We start from the raw sequence: 17,978 nt of genomic DNA on the forward strand, positions 1-17,978 counted from the left end.
TGATTAGTGGAAGCATCCTGCGGAGGCAGCGCCGCAGCCGCCCCGGCCAGGTGTTGCCGGGATGTGTCACTCCCGGTGCGGTTACGGCTTCCCGGTGGGCGCCGCCGGGACCCGGCTGCTCTGCCCCGCCGGTGGCATGCCGGGCTGGCCGGGGACACGCCGGGGTGGCCCAACACCTCCAGCCAGGAGCCGATGGGCGCTGGCGGGGGTCCCGCAGGGTCCCGCACGGACACTCGCTGCCGGCACTGCTCGAGCCACGGTTTTATTTCGCCGGCAGATCCGGCGGAAAGGGGCGCAGGGTCGTGCCCCGCCCGGCAGCCCCCGGGCACGGTGCCGGGGCCGCGGTGGCAGCCGGGTGTTAGCGGAGCACGGAGAGGAGCAGGGCCAAGGGCAGCGCCAGGGCTGCCGACGGGGCCCGGGCGGTGCCGGCGCCTTTGGAGTACCCGTAGCTGGTTCTGCACGTCCCCTCCAGCTCCTCGAAGGCGATGGGCATCTCGAGGGCAGCTGTGCCCTGCAGGCTCTTCTTCACCTGCCGTGGGGACACGGTGGGCTCCCGCTGTGAGGGGCAGTGCCCGTCCCCACAGAGCCCCTACCACCCCGCACTTCTCTGTGCCACCCCACACCATCCCACGGATGTCCCGGTGCCCCGTGAGTCCCTGTGCTACCCCCTGTCCCCATAAATTCCTGAGTGCCACATGCCCTGATGTTTGGCCCGTGTCTGCTGCCCCAAGCGTCCCCGTGCCACGTGCCCCCATGTCCCATACATCCCCATTCCTGATGCTCCCAGTGCCACTTGTGTCCCCACGGCCCAAGTGCCCCTTGCCCTGTACATCCCTGTGCCCGGTGCTTCCCAAGCCCCACTCACCTCCTCCACTTTGCTGAAGACCCGGAGCAGGTTCTCAGCCAGAGCCCACTTCACCTCCTCCTCTGTCCAGTTCCTCGCCAGCAGCTCGGCCACCAGCGCAGGATACTTGGAGACGTCCTCCAGGCCAGTGGGGACCCTGTGCCACCCCACAGGTCACAGCTGGGCTACCCCCAGCACCCCCAGCTGCCCACACAGGGCACGAGGGGACGCCCCCGCCCCTCAGGAAGTCCTCATGGCGGGGACACACTGCCCCATCCCATCCCATCCCATCCCATCCCATCCCATCCCATCCCATCCCATCCCATCCCATCCTGCACCATCATCCCCCTTTACCCTGGGACCCCGTCGTAGTCCCCGCCGAAGCCGACGGCCTTGGCACCAGCCACCTTCTTCACATAGTCCATGTGGTCTGGGGGGGAGGGACCGGGGTGAGCAGGGCAGGGGGGTCACTGCCACCCCCCACCCACCTGGGCACCTCCTCACCTGCAACGTCGGACAGTGTGGCCGTGCCACTGCAGGTCACGTAGGCATTGTAGAAGTTGACCATCACCAGGCTGCCCGTGGAGGCCTGAGGGGAACAGCCCTGAGCCCCCAGCCCCCCCCCAGGACCCCCCACTGTCCCTGCCCTGCCCCGGCCGTGCCCCCACACTCACCACCAGCTGCAGCACGTCGTCGGGCACGTTGCGGCGGTGCGGGCAGATGCTGTAGGCAGACGAGTGGCTGAAGATGACGGGGGCTTTGGAGATGTTCAGTACAACCTTCATCGTATCCACTGAGACGTGGGCCAGGTCCACGATCATGCCCAGGCGGTTCATCTCCTCCACCACCCTCTGCAGGGACAGGGATGGGGTTGGGGGGCTGAGGGGTGTATGGGAGGGTCCTCTGAGGGGTTCCCTGTGGGGATGTCTGGAGCTGCTTGGGTGGCTTTTGGCTGATGGAACAGAGGGATGGGCGGATGGATGGATGGATGGATGGATGGATGGATGGATAGATGGATGGATGGAGGGAACACTACAGCCAGGGCAAATCACCCAGCATGGGGCCAGTGGGCACCAGTACCACATTCCTCCAATGCCACTGCTCCTGGACACCACAGCTGATGCTATTCCTCACCTTCCCAAAGGGTGAGAGGCCGTGGTGCACAGGTTTTTCTTCCTTGGTGTCCACCAGCCAGTTGTCAGCCCTGCAAAGCAGGGAGAGCATCAGAGTGGCCACACCTCTGACCACATCCCCCCACACCGACCCTGCCACCCCCTCTCTGTCCCCTCTGGGGGTCTTACCAGGGAGTGTTGCAGCTGTGGGTGAGGGTCATGTAGCGGGCGCCCAGGCGGTAGAGGGTGCGCAGGATGCCCAGGCTGCTGTCGATGGAGTGGCCGCCCTCCACCCCAATGAGGCTGGCCACCTTCCCGCTCCGGAACGCCTCCCGGACACCTGCGGGAGGGCAGGGGCATCAGCTGCGGTGGGCACGGCCTGTCAGCACCCCGTGGTGCCGTCCCTGTGCCCGCTCACCGTTGCTGTCCGTGACGCAGGCGAAGGTGTCGGGGTACAGGTCGCACATGCGCTGCACCACGTCCATCTGCTCCAGCGTGCGCTTCACCGCGTCCTTGTTCTGCGTCTCGCAGGGCACGTACACGGACCAGAACTGCCACGGGCGCTCCGTCAGCACGGCAGCGCGGGCACTGCCCACCCCACTGCCCGCCCCACTGCCCACTCTACTGCCCGCCCCACTGCCCGCCCCACTGCCCGCACCACTGCCCGCACCACTGCCCACACCACTGCCCGCCCCGCTGCCCACCCTACTGCCCGCACCACTGCCCGCACCACTGCCCACCCCACTGCCTGCACCACTGCCCACCCTACTGCCCGCACCACTGCCCACCCCAGCGTGTCTGCCAGTCCTGGTGCTGTCCTGAGAGCCCCAGTGCTCACCCTGGCGTCCCTGCCCACCCCAGTACTCTTTCTTGTGCTCCTGTCCACCCCAGCGCCCCCCATTCCCCGTGGTGCCCTCACTGGTGCCCCTGCCCACCCGGCTGCTCCCTGCCCTCCCCAGAGCCCCCCCCAGTGCCCGTCCCGGTGCTCCCACCTGCCCGCCCACGTGCCCCTGGCGCAGTTTGGGGATGTTGGTGTGGGTGTCGTTCAGCAGCGTCAGGTTGGCTGCTGGCAGCATCAGCTGGTTGTTGAACTTCTGGAGGAGCTGCCAGGGCAGGTCGTTGTGCCTGGGCAGGGACAGGATGCGCACTGAGGAGTGGCCTGACCCTCTGCCCACTCCTCCTCAGGCTGCCCACCCCCCTGGCTCGCTGCACACACAGTCCCCCCGTCTGGCTGTCATTCCATCCATCTTCCATCCATGCATCCATTCACCCACACACACATTTATTATCCATCCTCCATCCCCCCATCAGTCCATCTCTCCACCCACCTGTCCTCTCAGCCAGAAGCCACCCAAGCAGTTCCAGCCAGGAGCTGGACACAGGGCAGTCCCAGGGGACAGCGCCGTGTGGGGCCCCTGGAGGACCCTCCCGTGCACCTTTCCCACCCATCATCAGCCCTCACACCCGGGGGAGCCAGCCCGACATCCCTTTGACGGGGATGTGACCGCAGGGACATCCTGCCACGCACATCCCACACCGGTGGGTGCCACCGGGGAAGTGGCAGGCTCCGGGCTGAGTGCCACTTCCCGCTCCTGCGTCACAGTCCCACATCCCCCTGCCCGCTCCCTGTTCCGATGGCTGCCGTGGCACAGCACTGATGCATGAGGGAACGCTGCAGGGGACTGGAGCCTCCTGAGGGTCCCGAGAAGAGAGCAGGGACATGCCTCAGGAAGAGCAGGGACTTCCCCCAGGGCAGCCTAGCCCCGGCTTCCCGGTACCCTGCTCAATCCCGCTGGGCTGCGCCGCCGGGGATCCCCTCGGCTGCACGGACGGTCCCATGGGATCCCCAGGGGAGCTGTCCCCTGTCCCCACACAGCCCTGGGGTGCTTGGCATGGGGATCCCCTGGGAAAGTTGCTCCCTGTTCCCGCACAGCCCTGGGGTGCCCGGCCCGGGGATCCCCCATCGGGCTGTCCCAGCAGGGTTTCCCAGCTGGGATTTTCCCACAGAGACCGAGCAGCCGGGCACGCTGCAGGGCCAGGTGACCTTTGCTCACCCGTCGATGACCGGCGTGGTGGTCATGATGCGCTTGGCCTCCTCCAGGTGCTGCTGTCCATTGCTGGGCAGTGCCAGCGCCAGCACCAGCACCCACATGCTCCCGCCTGGCATCTTCTCCCGCTTGATGCTGCTGGGGACAAGGGGGGACCTGCCACCACCACCGTGTGAGCACACGCACAGGGATGGCTGCCCCTCGTTCCTCCGTCCCCTCCCACCGTCAATGAATAACCAGGAGCGCAGCGCTACTCCTCCCTGGGTGCCCTGTGCCCACTTGGCAGTGCCAGGGCTCCACGGCCTCCCCCAGCCCAGCCCCAGTGGCTGTGTCGTGCCAAGGCCTCTCCTCCGAGCCGCGGTGACGCTCCCAATCCGTCTAATGAAGCCCAGATTTTTTTTGGCTGGGAAAGTGCCAGTCCCATCCCTGCCTTAGCCTCCCCGGCACTGGCATCCATCGGCACCCCCAGTTCAGCACTGGCACCCTCAGCATCCCCGGCACCCCCAATACCCCCGGCCCCGCTCACCCTGGCCCCGGGACACTTGGGCAGTCCCTGCCTGCAACGGCTGTGAATTAAGTTTTCCGGCTTGCGTGCGGTGACGGGGCTGGGATGGGCTCCAGCCACCCCAGAGCCACCCCCTGCCATGGCGCTGGAGCCGCCACATGCCCGGGGGGAAGCAGCCGGGGTGGCACGGCCGTGGTGTGGGGCGGCTGCTGGTCCTCCATGTGTGCTTGGATTCCCCACACTCCTGTCCTTCTGCAGCGTCCCGAGGGGAAACTGAGGCACCGTTATCCGGCAGATGCTGCACATCCCTGCTGGCTCCAGCTGTAGTGTCCTTCCCAGCAAGAGGCCTTGGTGGGGCTTCTGGGAATGGCACGGAGCCACGTGGAGATGGCCGACCCAACCAGACACCTCATGCTTGGAGTGTGCCGGGACGGGAACCCCCTCCGCCGGTGCCAGCCACGGGGAGCTCGGAGTGGGGACGCTGTGGGGCTGGCATCCCTCGGGCTTCCCGGCCCCCTTCCCGGGGTGGCGCAGCCCCCACGTTTCTCCCGGCTGCGGCGGGGGGTCTGGGAAGGCAGGAATCCCATCCCACCCATCCCCTTCCATCCCATCCCGGGTGTCTCCAGCCCCTGCCAGCAGCTCTCTCCCGGCGCTGGCCCCAGCGCGGCCGGATTCCCGGCGCCCCGGCAGGAATGTGCCGAGGGGTTCCGGCCCCCCGCCCGCCGGGGCCGCTTCCTCTTTCGGCGCTATTTAAGCGGCTCCCGGCGCGTCCCGCCCGGCCGGGCCATGGAGCGCATGGAGGTGACCGAGACCTTTGCGGGCATCGCCCTGCCCGGCCACCTCCACACGCAGGAGTCCCTCGGCTTCGCCGCCGCCTTCACCTTCCGCCCCACCGACGTGCTCATCGCCACCTACCCCAAATCGGGTGAGGGGCTGCGGGGACGCGGGGACAACGAGGGGACGTGATAGGATAGGGCTGGGACCCCCAGCTGGAGGGGGTGCGGGGGGTCTTTTCCGGAGCTGCCGGCGGGACTGGCAGATGGCTGGGCTTGGGGACACCCGGACCTGGTCCCCGCGGCCATTCTCGCACAGCACGGGGACCCCTGGCCAGGAGCTCCTGCCCGCTGAGCCCCTGTGCTGCTGCCATCCTATCCCCAGCCCTAGATTGGGGTCCCTGGGTGCTCAGGGGGGGAGAACACAGCCCTGCCAGCCCAGCTGCTGGGACGGGACACGTTGTGATGGGGACGGGACAGGACAGGCTGAGCCGTGCCTTGCTGTGCCAATCTGTGCTGCCTGTGCCAGTGCGGTGCCATTCCATGCTGTGCCACGGTGCCATGCCGTGCCATGCCAAGGTGCCATGCCCCGTGGTGCGCCGTGGCCCTGCCCCAACACACACCTCTGCAGGCACCACCTGGATGCAGGAGATCCTGACGCTGCTGTTCAGCCTTGGAGATGCCCGCCCAGCCAAGACCATTCCCAACTGGGAGCGGGCGCCCTGGCTGGAGCAGATCTACTGCCGGGAGGCTCTGCAGGACACCGAGACCCCCCGGCTCCTCACCACCCACCTGCCCGCCCACGTCCTGGCCCCCGCCCTGCAGCGCAGCAAGGCCAAGGTGAGCAAGGCCAAGGTGTGAGGGGTCCCCACTGGCCTGGGGGTCCCTGCAGGGACGTCCCACACCCACGGAACTTCCCAAAGCCAGGGAAATGCCGAGGGCTTTCTGAGCGGGGCGCAGCGGAATCCCCTCAGCCGTGGGGGTGGCACTGTGTCCCCCCAGGTGATCTACGTGGCCAGGAACCCCAAAGACGTCGCTGTCTCCTTTTACCACTTCCACCACCTGGCCAAGTTCCTGCCCGACCCCAGCTCCTTTGATGCCTTCCTGACGCAGTTCCTCGAGGGCACAGGTAAGGGCTGGGGGGGGGGGGGGGGGGGGGGGGAGGTGTCTCTGGGGGGCACTCAGCCTCAGGGCCGCCCGTCACCCCCACCTCCCCCCAGTGCACTACGGCTCCTGGTTTGACCATGTCAAGGGCTGGCTGGGCCAGCGGCACCTCCTGGACATCCTCTACGTCACCTACGAGGAGCTGCACCAGGTGAGCCCCGCTGTGTCCCCATCTCTGTCCCTGTCCCCGTCCCTGCTGGTGCCCAGTGCTGACCGTGCTCCTGCCCCAGGACCTGCGTGGCACAGCGCAGCGCCTCAGCACCTTCCTGGGGTGCCCGCTGGCACCGGGGACGCTGGCAGCCCTGGAGCAGCACTGCAGCTTCTCTGCCATGCGGGACAACACCATGGCCAACTACTCCCTCATCCCCAATGAGATCATGGACCACAGCCAGGGCCGCTTCATGCGCAAAGGTCAGGGGGAATTGGGCTGGGGGGCACGGGGGGTGTGGGAGTGCAGCATCCCTGACTCCCCATCCCCTCTGTCCCACAGGGGTGGTCGGGGACTGGCGCAGCCACTTCTCCCCTGAGCAAAATGCCCTCTTCAACCGCCGCTACCAGGAGGAGATGGGGGCCATGGAGCTGCCCTCCCAATGGCCCATGGCCTGAAGGACCTGGGGTTTGGGGGGGACACTGAGCCCCCACCTGCTGAGAACCACTGCAGTGGGGTAACCCTGCACGGGCCCCCTCAGGCACCCCATGAAACCCCCCCTGTGTCACCCCAGCACCAGGGGTTCCCATGGGGCTGGGGGTCCGGTGGGTGGCCATGGCACCATCCCACCTCCCTGGGGACAGGGAACTTTTCCGGCCATCCATTGTTGCCGTCCCCGTGGCCTTGCTCCCCCCAGTCAGGGACACATGGCCGTGACCCTCCTTTCCGCCCACCCCACCCTACAGAAATAAATATTTATTGCTGTTTCCAGGCAGCCAGCTGTTCCCATGGGTGTGAGGTGGGAAGCGGCACCAGCAGCGGGAAGAGGTGCTGTTATTCAGAACACAGCGGGGTGGGGACCCATCCCCGAGGACCTTATCAACAGGCGGGGGCAATGACCGGGTGGGCAGCACGGGTGTGGCGGGATGCCAGGCTCCGGGTCACAGCATGGCTACAGGGATTGCCGGCAGAGCTCGTGGCACGGAGCTGGCTCCTTCAGCAGGACCCAGGGCCCTCCACCCCTGGGGTCTCCCTCCCGGGGGATCCCCTTCCAGTGCCCCCTGCCCCGACTACCCTGGTTGGATGCTCCCCCTGCCCATCTCCCCTCCTGGGGTGTTTGCACTGAGGGGTTTGTTTCATCCCCCACACCCCAGTACCCTGGGGTCCCCCACGCAGGCAGCACCCCGAGCCCCCAGCCCCTCTGCTGCCATGCTCTAAGGAATTGCTCTGTGGAGCCACTGGGGAAGCAGATGCTCAGTCAATAATTAACTGGCTCTGTTACCCTGCCCCTGCAGGGTGAGGGCTTGGCCCTGGCATCCCCAGGACCCCTGGCCAGGGCTGCCTGAGAGGGGGAAGGTGGTGAGACCCTCCTTGGGGGCTGTGGCACTGTGGGACAGTGGCACCAGTGTCCTGCCACTCCTGCCCCCTCTGCCAGTCTTGTCAACCCTGCCACCTCTGCCAGCCCCTCCGCACTGCCGGTGGGGACAACCCAGCGTGGTGTCTCTGGACACTCCCAGCCCCGTGGGATCCCTCTGCACCCACCCTGGGGTCCCCATCTGTCCCCATGGATTGGAGTGCCAGGGCAACTCCTGCCCGCACCAGGACTGGCCCCTGCTGCAGCCTCCCAGACGGGTTTGGGTTTCCACGGCAACATCCATGATCCCGCCTTACGGGGGATGAATCAGGAGCTATAAATAGGTGCTGAATGGGGGTGCAGAGACTGTGCCCCTGCCTGTGCCTTCTGCTGCCAGCAGTGCCCAAGGGCCAGCAGAGCCGTCCCAGTGAGTGACACCTGCATGGGGACAGCCTGGTACCTGTGCCTGCACCCCGGGAGATGGCAGCATCCCAGAGCCCAGCTCGATGCCACCTGCACAGCAGCTCTCAGGTGGCCCCTGCCCTGTGAGGCTGTCCCAGGCCCCGGCGGTTTCAGTCCCTGTGGTGGCCTTGGGCATTCCTGCCCCTGGGAACGTCACCTTGCCAGGAGCATCTGATGGCACCATGCTGGGAGCATCAGCACACAGCATGTGGCAGCAGCCTGGCACAGTGCCTGGCACATGGCATGTGGCACAGCACGATGCATGGCATATGGCACATGGCACATGGCACACAGAGCATGGCACACGGCACATGGCACACCGAACATGGCACAGGGAACATGACAAGGCACCCATCATGTGGCACATGGAACAGACACGTGGGACATGGCACACAGCGCATGACACAGGGCATGTGGCACACAGCACACAGCGTGGCACGGGACGCACAGCACGTGGGATGTGACACAGTACACGTCACAGGGTACATGAACACGGTGCATGGCCTGTGGCACTCGGCGTGTGGCACACGGCACACATGGCACATGGAACACAGCTGGGGACACACAGTGCACTGCCTGCGGCACACGTCCTATAGCACAGGGCACACGGCACAGGGCACACGGCACAGGGCACGCAGCACAGGGCACGCAGCACAGGGCAGTGGCCGTGTGCCGGGCAGCAGGGCCCACTCCGCTGCCGCCTCTCTCCGCTCCCTGCCCTGGATTCGGGGCCGCGGCACAGCGGGGCGAGCGCCCACGCCGGCACATCCAAGCGGCGGCTGCTCGGGCGCTCCCGGCACGCTGCCGGCCACGGACACCCGGAATGTGGGGGCTGCGGCTGCCCTCGGCTCTTGTCACCAGGTGGGGCAGCACCCAGGAGCTGCCAGTCTCTCTGCCCAGCCCCCACTGAGCCCCCGGAGGGTGGGGGTCAGCACCCAGAGAGCAGGAGGATGGGCACAGGGGTGGTGCTTTATTGGGGAGATCATGCAGCCTCCAAACATCACAGTGACAGAGAAGCGGGGACCGAGGGGACCGAGGGGACAGCAGGGATGGGGTGGGTCCGGGCCACAGGGCACAGACCACCGGGAACGAGCAGTGCCGGGGGTAACCTGCCGGGACTTTCCCCATGTCCCAGCCAGGCGGGGGCTGGGGCAGGGCTGGGACTTGCGGGGACTCCGTCTGTCCCCATGGCACACCGGGAGAGTGGGGGGGTCTCACTGGGACGCGTTGAGACTGGGGTCGGGGGCCCTTCACTGGGGCAACCCAAGGCTGGGGCTGAGGGGCACTGGAGGGTCTCTCACTGGGGGGAACTGAGGCTGGAGTCGGGGGTCGGGGGTCCCTCACTAGGGAATACTGAGGCTGGGGCTCGGGGTCCCTCACTGCGGGGAGCCGAGGCTGGGGTCGGGGGTGGGGGGCCGGGGGCAGCGCGGGGGGAAGGCCTTGTAGCTGTAGTACTCCACCACCTGCTTGGGCACCTCCGCCAGCACGCACTTCGCCAGCGCGGTGGGTGATGCCTGCGGGACACCGGGGGACACCGGCGTGAGCCGCGGACACCGGGTCCCTGTGCCGCCACGTGGGGATGTGGACAGGGGAGGGGACGGGAGAGGACGGGAGCGACAGATGGGGACGACAGGGAACAGGAAGAGAGGAGATGGATGGGAGAGGGAAAGAGGGGACGGGACAAGTCGGGGGCGGGACGGAAGGGGATGGGGTGGGACAGGGAGGGGATGGAAAGGGACGGGAGAGAACGGGAGGGGAGGGAGGGGCCAGGAAGGGCAGGCAGGGGCAGGCAAGAGCCCGTGGCTGCTGCACTCACGTTCTTGAACTCGCGGAAGGGGACGAACTGGACGATGTCGCGCAGGACGGGCTCGCCCTTGGGGGAGCGCAGGACGCCGTCGTCCCCGTCCAGGATCTGCATGTCCGTGAAGTCGGCGTTGCCCACGCCGACGATGATGATGGACATGGGCAGGTAGGAGGCCCGGACGATGGCCTCCCGCGTGTCCGCCATGTCCGTCACCACCCCGTCCGTCAGGATCAGCAGGATGAAGTATTGCTGGGGGGACAGGGATGCTCGGGGGCTGCCCTGCCTCACCCGGCTGCCGGCCCCACGCCGGAGCAGCCACGAGTGTCACGAGTGTGCAAGGTCTCAGCCCAGCCCCGGCCCGGGGGGCAGCGGGACCCACCGACGCCTCCTTGGTCCGCTCCTCGTCGGCCGCCACGCGAGCCACCTTGGAGATGATGGGAGCCACGTTGGTGGGGCCGTAGAGCTGGATTTTGGGCAGGCAGCTCTGGTAGGACTCCACAACGCCCTGGATGCCTGTGGGGTGTGCGAGGGGTGAGGGGCGTCCCAGCCGTGGATCCAGCCCCTCTAGAGCTGGACTCACCCTCACACTCATCATTGTCGGGGTTGAAGTTGATGGCGAAGTCGTGGGAGACCTGGAGGGAGGAAGGGGAGGGGAGGGGACAGCTGGTCCACCCCCTGCCACAGCCCCTGGCACCTGCCAAGCACCAGCAGTGCCGAGGGTACCCAGAGGGACGAGCACATCCCTGGGGTACCACAGGGCCTTGGCAACCTGAGACCCCCCTCACCTCGTACTTGGGGGGGATCCTGGCACCAAAGCCCAGAGCTGAGAATTTCTTATCGCTGCAAGAGAAGGGGTGTGAGGAGCTCCAGTGCCATCACTGAGTGCCTGTCACCAGAGCATCTGACCCCAGGGTGGCCGTCACCAGTGTGTGTGGCCCTGGAGGACCCTCCAGAGCCACCAACCTGTCGTAGTCCTGGCAGATCTCGCCCACGGCCACCAGCGCCTTGAGGTACTCGTTGGGCTGGTAGGGGTTGATGTAGTGCAGGGAGCAGCTGTTTCGGGGGTCCCCGTTGGAGGCCGTGAAGTCGATGGCCACCTGATGGGGGGGCAGGGAGGGTCCCCCAGGGTGAGCAGGGCCACTGGTGTGTCCCTGCTTGCTGGGGAGGGGACGCTGCTCACCGTGAAATGGATCTGGCAGCCGCCCATGATGTAGTCCAGGAAGGAGTAAACCCTGTGGATCTTCCAGAGGGACCTGCGTCAGGCCCTGCCCCACGCCGGCCCACGGGGCCGGGCACAGCCTGGCACAGCTCCCAGGCGCTCACCTTCAGGTCCAGCAGCACCACGACCCCCGAGTTCTTGTAGTTGCGCTTCTTGATCTTGTACTTGGGGTTCATGCAGTCCCACTGCACCTGTGGCACCGGCACCCGCGCTGCCTGCGGCCCCCGCCCGGGACACGGCCCAGCCCCGGCACCGCAGCCCCTGGTGCCACGGCTCGGCACAGTGGGGACCCCACAGTCCCGGAACACTGCAGCCCAATAACCCTGCACCCCCACAGCCCCAAGGTGCAGCTGCCTTCCCCCACTCCCAGCCAGGCTCCAGCCACCCCATCCATGACTGATTCCCCAGAAGACCCCAAACCTACCATCCCTTCCCCAAAAAGGAGGGCAGTGAGCAGAAAATGACCCCAAACCCAGAGGAGGAGCTGGAAGGTGGCTGCTAGGATGGGCTCTGCTGGCAGCACACAGGATCACCCCAGGCCATCCCCGTGTCCCCGTGTCCCACCTTGTTCTCCCCCATCGCCTTCTGCATCTCCTCGAAGGTGGTGAAGAACTCCCCGATGAAGTCGTGTTTGCCCCGCGAGTCGTAGTCCCACACCACGCACTGCGATGGGCACGGCTCAGCCCCGGCACCAGGGGGTCCTCAGCCCTGTCCCCAGCACCGTGGGGTCCCCGGAACACCCCCAGGGAAGCTGGGGTACATAAGCTCCCAGGGCAGGAATAGGGCTCCCCATCATCCTTCCTCACCCTCAGCTTCCTCTTCTCCTCACAGCTGCAGAGTGAGTTGAGGGAGACTTTGAAGGGCTCCCAGATGGGGCTCAGGTTGTTCTTTACCACCTGCAGAATGGGGGGCTCAGTGGGGCTGGGAGCCCCTGGGGTGGCCGTGGGGCAGCCGAGGGCCCGGTGCCGCCATGGCCTCACCTCGGTGCGGTACACCAGCTGCTCGCTGCGGTCATCGTCGATGCGGTAGATCTCCAGGAAGGGATCTGACTTGCTGAAGAGGTCCTGGGGGAGGAGGATGGGACAGAGCATTGCCCACCCTGCCCCGTTTGCCCCCTGGCACCCGGCTCACCTTGTCGTCCAGCTTCTTGGCACGGAAGGCGAGCTCCACGTAGCCGTTGTTCCCCGAGATCTCCTCTGAGATGATCTGCGAGGAGAGGCGGCCGTGGGGTGCTCAGTGCCTGGCATGGCTTTGCATCACCCCTCTGTGGTGCCCCGGGCAGGGACAGGGTCCCACGTGCCTCCCTGGCACAGCAGGGACCTTCAGGATGGCCAGTAGATGCCACCAGGGACCCTGAGCCCTCCCCACCCCCAAGAGTCTGTGCCACCCTACTGATCCAGTCCAGTGCCACCCACGTGTCCTGTCTGGTGCCATCCCAGGATTCCAGCCCCATGTCACCTGTGTACCCCATCCTGGTGCCGCCCATGTGCCTGGGTTTGGTGCTGCCCTGGTGCCCCTGCTCAGTGTCACCCCACTGTCACCCCCAGCACAGGCTCAGTGCTCACCGTGATCGTGGACTTGCCCGCGAACTTCCCGTACTTGAGGAACAGCGGCTTCGTCACCCGTTTCTGCGCCACGATCTGCGAGAGCCTAGGGTTGGGGAGGGGACACCATCGTGGGGTCCCCGGGCGGGGGTCCCCAGGCTCACCTGCCCCACGGTGCACTCCATGCCCCCCAGGAAGTCGTCGTCGTGCGTGCCCACACCAGCCTGGCCGTGGCTGTCGTACACCTCGAAGCGCAGCTTCTGCACCTCCTCGAAGTAGTAATCGACCGTGAAGATCTTGGCGAACACGGGGTTCAGGTTGCTCTTGATCACCTCGCTGCGATCCACCTGCGTGGGAGCGGCACAGGGCCTTGGGATGCCAGAGCTCCCACAGGGGTGTGGGGAGGCAGGGATGGGGGATGAGGGATGGGAGCTGTTGTGGCGGGGGATGAAGGGATGGGAGATGCCAGGCTGAGGGATACAGGGATGAGGGATAGGGATGCAGGGACAGGGAATGCAGGGATGGGGGGTGCTGGGAAGGACCAGCTGTGCCCAAGTGAATGGCATTTGAAGGAGCCTCTTGTGCCCCCCACAGCCTCCAGCCCTGCCAGCCTTGGGTCTGGGGTGCCGCTCCCACTGTGCTCCAAGGGGATGCTCTGGCTCTGGCTGTGCTTTGCTGCAGCTCCACTGGAGCAGGAACAATGGGTTGGTGCCAGGACAAGCCTCTGTGCCCGTCATGGGGTGGCCATGCCTGGGGGTCACCCAGCCCCAGTGGCCCCGGTGGGCAGTAGGTCCTCAGCGTCTCCAGGCCGTGCTGGCAACGGGTGCTGAGCAGTTCTGGAGCCTCCCCCGCATCCGTCCCTGCCAGTGTTGACTCAAGGGGACACATCCTGGCCAGGGCACCCTGCCAGCCGCTGGCCCCTGCCCACTGCCTGCCCAGTCTGGCAGCATCTGTTGAACTCACACTGCCACCACCCTGCTACAGTCACCCATGTCCCTCCTGCTTGGGCACTGCCAGCCCCTCATTCTGGGATGTGGGTGTCGAGTGCCTCGGACCCTCTGGTGCCAGGATCTGCCAGCAGGTCCGGGGCCATCTCGGCTCTTGGAGCCAGCAGCAGAGCCAGATTCAGGCACCCCTCGTCTGGGGGACGCAGGCTGGCTGGGACAGGGAGGGGACAGGAGTCACTCCAAAAGGTGGCTCAGGAGGGGCCCTCTTGCCTCTTGGAGCTGGCTGATGTCTAGCACAGCACAGCATAGAGCATGGCATGGCACAGCATGGCATGGCACAGTGTGGAGCATGGCATGGCACGGTACAGCACGGCACACAGAGCATGGCACAGAGCACTGTGGGTACGAGTGTCTGGCATGGCACAGCACACTGCAGCTGGCACGGGGCCCTTGTCCCCCCCCGGTTCTGTGCTGGCTCAAGCGGAGTCGATGACACGCCGAGGGATTTAGCGCTAAATCTGCCGGCTGAGCTGCCGCGATTAGAGCGGAGCTGCCGGTGCCAGCCCAGAGCTCAGCACGGGGAGGGATGGAAGGAGCCGTGCCAGCCCCACTGCCAGCCCCAGTGCCATCCTGGTGTCTGCCAGCCCCAGTGCCAGCCCCAGTGCCATCCTGGTGTCTGCCAGCCCCACTGCCATCCCCACTGCCAGTTTCAGCCCCAGTGCCAGTGTGAGTTCAGTGCCAGCTTCAGCACCAGCCCTCCAGCCCTGAGCCACCCCAGGTGGGGCTGAAGTATCCTGTGTCCCTGTCCCGGGGCAGTGGAGCCACTCTGGAGCCACACACGGTGAACACCCCACCCCACCCCACCCCACCCCACCCTGCTCCCTGGCCCCACTGCAGCCCCAGTGGGCTGGATGTGACCCAGTGTTAGCACCATCCCCACAGGCTGCCGGGTGCCCCACAGTGCCCTGCCCACTCTGCATCACCCCCTGCACCCCGTTCTGCACCCTGCAACCTGTTGTGCACTGTGCACCCTACTCTGCATCGTCTCCTGCACCCCATCCTGGTGCAGCTCTGCACTCTGTTCCCTGCTCCTAATCCTGCACCTTGCACCCTGTTCTGAACCCTGACCCTGTTCTGCACCCAGCATCCCATTCTTCATTATCTCCTGCACCCTGGTTTGATCCCTGCACCCTGGTTTGATCCCTGCACCCTGGTTTGACCCCTGCACCCTGGGCTGAACCCTGTGCCTCGTTCTGCACCCTGGGCTGAACCCTGCAGCCCGTTCTGCACCTACCACCCTGCTTTGCACCCTGTACTCCACCTCTGTTATCTCCTGTATCTTGCTCTGTACCCTGCACTCTGCTCCCCACCATCTCCTGCACCCTGACCCCTGCTCTGCACCCTGTACCTCGCCCCCCACCACCTCCTGCAGCCCCCTGCATCCACCACCCTGTGTCCAGCCCCGCCACATCCCCAGGGCCCGCCCTGCCCTGCCCAGCGCGGTGGGTGCCAGCTGTGCCCCCCACTCTCCTACCTCCATCCACTGGCCCTGGGACTGCATCAGCAGCAGGACACAGGGGTCCGACTTGTTGAGGGTGTCGCGGTCCAGGAGGTGTTTACAGCTCACCCGAAGCTCCACCTTGGAGAGCACGGCCAGCGGGGCCTGCGGGCACGGCTCGGGCACGTCGCCCATGCCGGCCGGGGCGCGGGGGCCGGCCGGGCGCGGCGGGGGACAGGCGGCCCCGTGGGCGAAGGGCATGGGGGGCGAGTGGGGCGGCCGCTGCCTCGGGCGCCGTCAGGGAGCCGGGCAGGTGCCCGTCATGCCCGGGGCACGGCGCCCCGCGGTGCCGGGCACGGCCCCGGTGGCAGGACAGGGGTGAGGCGGAGGGACCCCAGGGACCCGCTCCGAGGCGGGGTGGCCGGTTCCAGTCCCGCTGGCTCCGCGGGGCCCTGCAAGGCATCAGAGCACGGTGGGGTTAGCGGGAGCTCGGGCACCCCTCGTGGGTGTGCCCCCAAGTCCCAGCCAGCCCCATGGGCACTGCTGTGGGGGGTTCACATGGTCCTGCAGGGCCGTGCCCAGCTCTGTCCCCGCCCCGCCCCGCCCCAGGGGCAGGATGTGTCCCGAGGGGAAGGGGGACCTAAGTGGGGTGGGGTACCCACCCTGGGGTGCCCCGTGTGGGGCTGTGGAGTAGAAACCCTCTCCAGCTCCTGCGGGCAGCACCCCCCAGCCTGGGCAGGGCTCTCCAGAGGGGAGTGGGGACACCAGCTCCGTGTCTGTGCCAGCAGGTGACGGATTCCCCCGTGCTGGGGACGGGGTTCATCCTCCCCTGGATGCTGGTAGCACTCAGCCAGGTGATGCTGCCTCACGGGCCAGCGAGGGGCTCTGCCAGTCCCAGCCCGGGGCTTGTCCCCCCACCTGCGGGTCCTGGGGGTTCCTGACTGGGGCAGGGGCAGGTCCAGGGGCAAAGCAGCCCCTGCCCGCCTGTACCCTCGCATGCCCCGCCCGGCCAAAGTTTCCTGGGGAAGTCATGCAGTGCCCAGGCCCTCCCCAGCACGTGGCTCCAGTGCCCCAGCTCCGGTGGGCACCGTCCCCCTCCCCAGGATCGCGGGCACCCCTTGGCATCATCCATCTCTCAGTGGAGGGGACAGCAGGTCCCACCGTGCCCATCGCCCCCTCACCTGGGTGCTGGTGGCCTGGGCTGGGTCGGGGTGCCCGCCGTGCCAGTGTGCCCGCCGTGCCGGTGTGCCTGCCGGAGCTGCTGCCGCTGCCTCCTCCACACAACTGACTCAAGCTGCAGCTCGGGAGCGGAGCTCTAAGAGAGAGATGGATGACAAGCTCCGTTAACTGCCTCGCTGCCGGCTCCGGAGCGGAGCCCACCCTACACCGGGGCTGAGCGGGGTCCCCAGGGTCCCCAGCACTGCTGCTGTGCCAGGGCAGGAGCTCCTGCTCCAAGTGAGATGCCCATGGCACAGTCACAGCCCCTCACCCTCTGCAGCTGCTCCCCATGCGGTACCCAAGGCCACGCTGGTCCTGGCCCCCCACACTCTGAGCCCACAGCCCAAGCACGAGGATGGGGTGCCCCACACCCACCGGGTGCCCTCCCCACATGCTGGAGCATCCAGACCCACATTCCATGCACATGGAGCCCCATATGCTGAGTCCCCAGCCCGGGACCCCCCACCCACCCCTGTCCCCCCAGCACTGCGGTGCTGTCAACCCAGCTTTATGGAAGATGATGTAATTAGCCCAAATTTGGAGGGATTAAAATGCAGATAGGGCTAACGAGCACGAGGGCACTGCAGGGTCCGGGCTTTGGGAGCTAATCCCCAGCCCGCCTGGCAGAAATAGGCCACTCTCCTTCCACAGCCACCAGCACGGCTCAGCAGGGCAGGAGGCACCGACCCACGGCCAGACACGGGGGCTGGGCAGAGCGGCTGGAGGGACACGGTGGCAACTGGACACAGGAAGCACCACACCGGGCACATCTTGCCTCTCTGAACCGCCCAGGATTCATGCAACCTGCCAGGGCTCCCGCATTAAGTGCCCCATCCCATCCCATCCCATCCCATCCCATCCCATCCCATCCCAGCTGCACAACAGCCCCAAACTGATGGACCAACAGTGGGCTGGGTGAGTGCTCCTGGAGCAGCTCTGATCCCACTGACACATCCCAGTGATGCATCAGCCCCAGGCACAGGAACTGGAAGAGCCTGGGATCCCCCCAACAGCCAAAAGGATCGGCCAGAGCCCCCCCAGTTTGTCCTGAGCTCCAGTGGTGCCACTTGAAGTATCACAGAACTGCTTGGATTGGAAAAAGCCTCCAAGATCAGTTCACCCTCTCCCCAGCACTGCCAAGGCCACCTCGACATCTCCAAATGCCACCTCTACCATGGAGTGGCCTTTAAGCCACAAAGAAATGGCTAAAAGGTCCCCAAACTGCAGCAGGGGCTGAGCCACGGGCCAGGGAGCACAGCATGGCAGAGCAGCACAGACCAGCCCTGGGACTCTGCTCCCGCCAAGCCCAGCTCAGGAGCAGGGCCACACCTTGCTCCC

General features: G+C 66.6%; 3 protein-coding genes across 5 annotated transcripts; 1 reads left to right on the top strand and 2 right to left on the bottom strand.

Annotated features, from left to right (window-relative positions):
• Positions 1–249: 249 nt before the first annotated feature.
• DPEP1 (dipeptidase 1) lies at positions 250–5,072 on the bottom strand. 3 transcript variants are annotated; one of them, XM_048317077.1, is made up of 11 exons: positions 4,531–5,072; positions 4,011–4,139; positions 2,949–3,081; positions 2,375–2,507; positions 2,146–2,296; positions 1,979–2,048; positions 1,519–1,695; positions 1,349–1,433; positions 1,199–1,274; positions 866–1,001; positions 250–529 (listed from the first exon to the last, which is right to left on the bottom strand). In XM_048317077.1, exons 2-11 carry the CDS (start codon positions 4,121–4,123, stop codon positions 359–361), a joined length of 1,245 nt encoding a protein of 414 aa, XP_048173034.1. In that variant the 5' UTR covers positions 4,124–4,139; positions 4,531–5,072; the 3' UTR covers positions 250–358. The 3 variants fall into 3 exon arrangements, with proteins under 3 accessions (XP_048173034.1, XP_048173033.1, XP_048173032.1); XM_048317076.1 differs by having other exon boundaries at positions 4,011–4,160; XM_048317075.1 differs by lacking the exon at positions 4,531–5,072 and having other exon boundaries at positions 4,011–4,316.
• A 114-nt stretch (positions 5,073–5,186) lies between these two features.
• Positions 5,187–7,369, top strand: LOC125332309 (sulfotransferase 2B1-like). Its single transcript, XM_048317078.1, is given in 7 exon segments — positions 5,187–5,219; positions 5,221–5,434; positions 5,914–6,122; positions 6,285–6,411; positions 6,503–6,597; positions 6,677–6,857; positions 6,937–7,369. Coding segments are annotated over 7 exon segments (960 nt in total). The 5' UTR covers positions 5,187–5,201; the 3' UTR covers positions 7,053–7,369.
• Positions 7,370–9,359: 1,990 nt separating this feature from the next.
• On the bottom strand, positions 9,360–17,015 carry CPNE7 (copine 7). Its single transcript, XM_048317045.1, has 16 exons — positions 16,604–17,015; positions 15,459–15,874; positions 13,142–13,324; positions 12,999–13,073; positions 12,565–12,639; positions 12,414–12,497; positions 12,240–12,329; positions 11,998–12,096; positions 11,538–11,624; positions 11,395–11,454; positions 11,178–11,311; positions 11,000–11,054; positions 10,795–10,846; positions 10,594–10,727; positions 10,227–10,463; positions 9,360–9,924 (listed from the first exon to the last, which is right to left on the bottom strand). The coding sequence occupies exons 2-16, from the start codon at positions 15,681–15,683 to the stop codon at positions 9,787–9,789; spliced, it is 1,728 nt and encodes a 575-aa protein (XP_048173002.1). The 5' UTR covers positions 15,684–15,874; positions 16,604–17,015; the 3' UTR covers positions 9,360–9,786.
• Between the last annotated feature and the right edge of the window lie 963 nt (positions 17,016–17,978).

This window comes from Corvus hawaiiensis, chromosome 12 (genome assembly GCF_020740725.1).
Source record: "Corvus hawaiiensis isolate bCorHaw1 chromosome 12, bCorHaw1.pri.cur, whole genome shotgun sequence".
Lineage (NCBI taxonomy): Eukaryota > Metazoa > Chordata > Aves > Passeriformes > Corvidae > Corvus > Corvus hawaiiensis.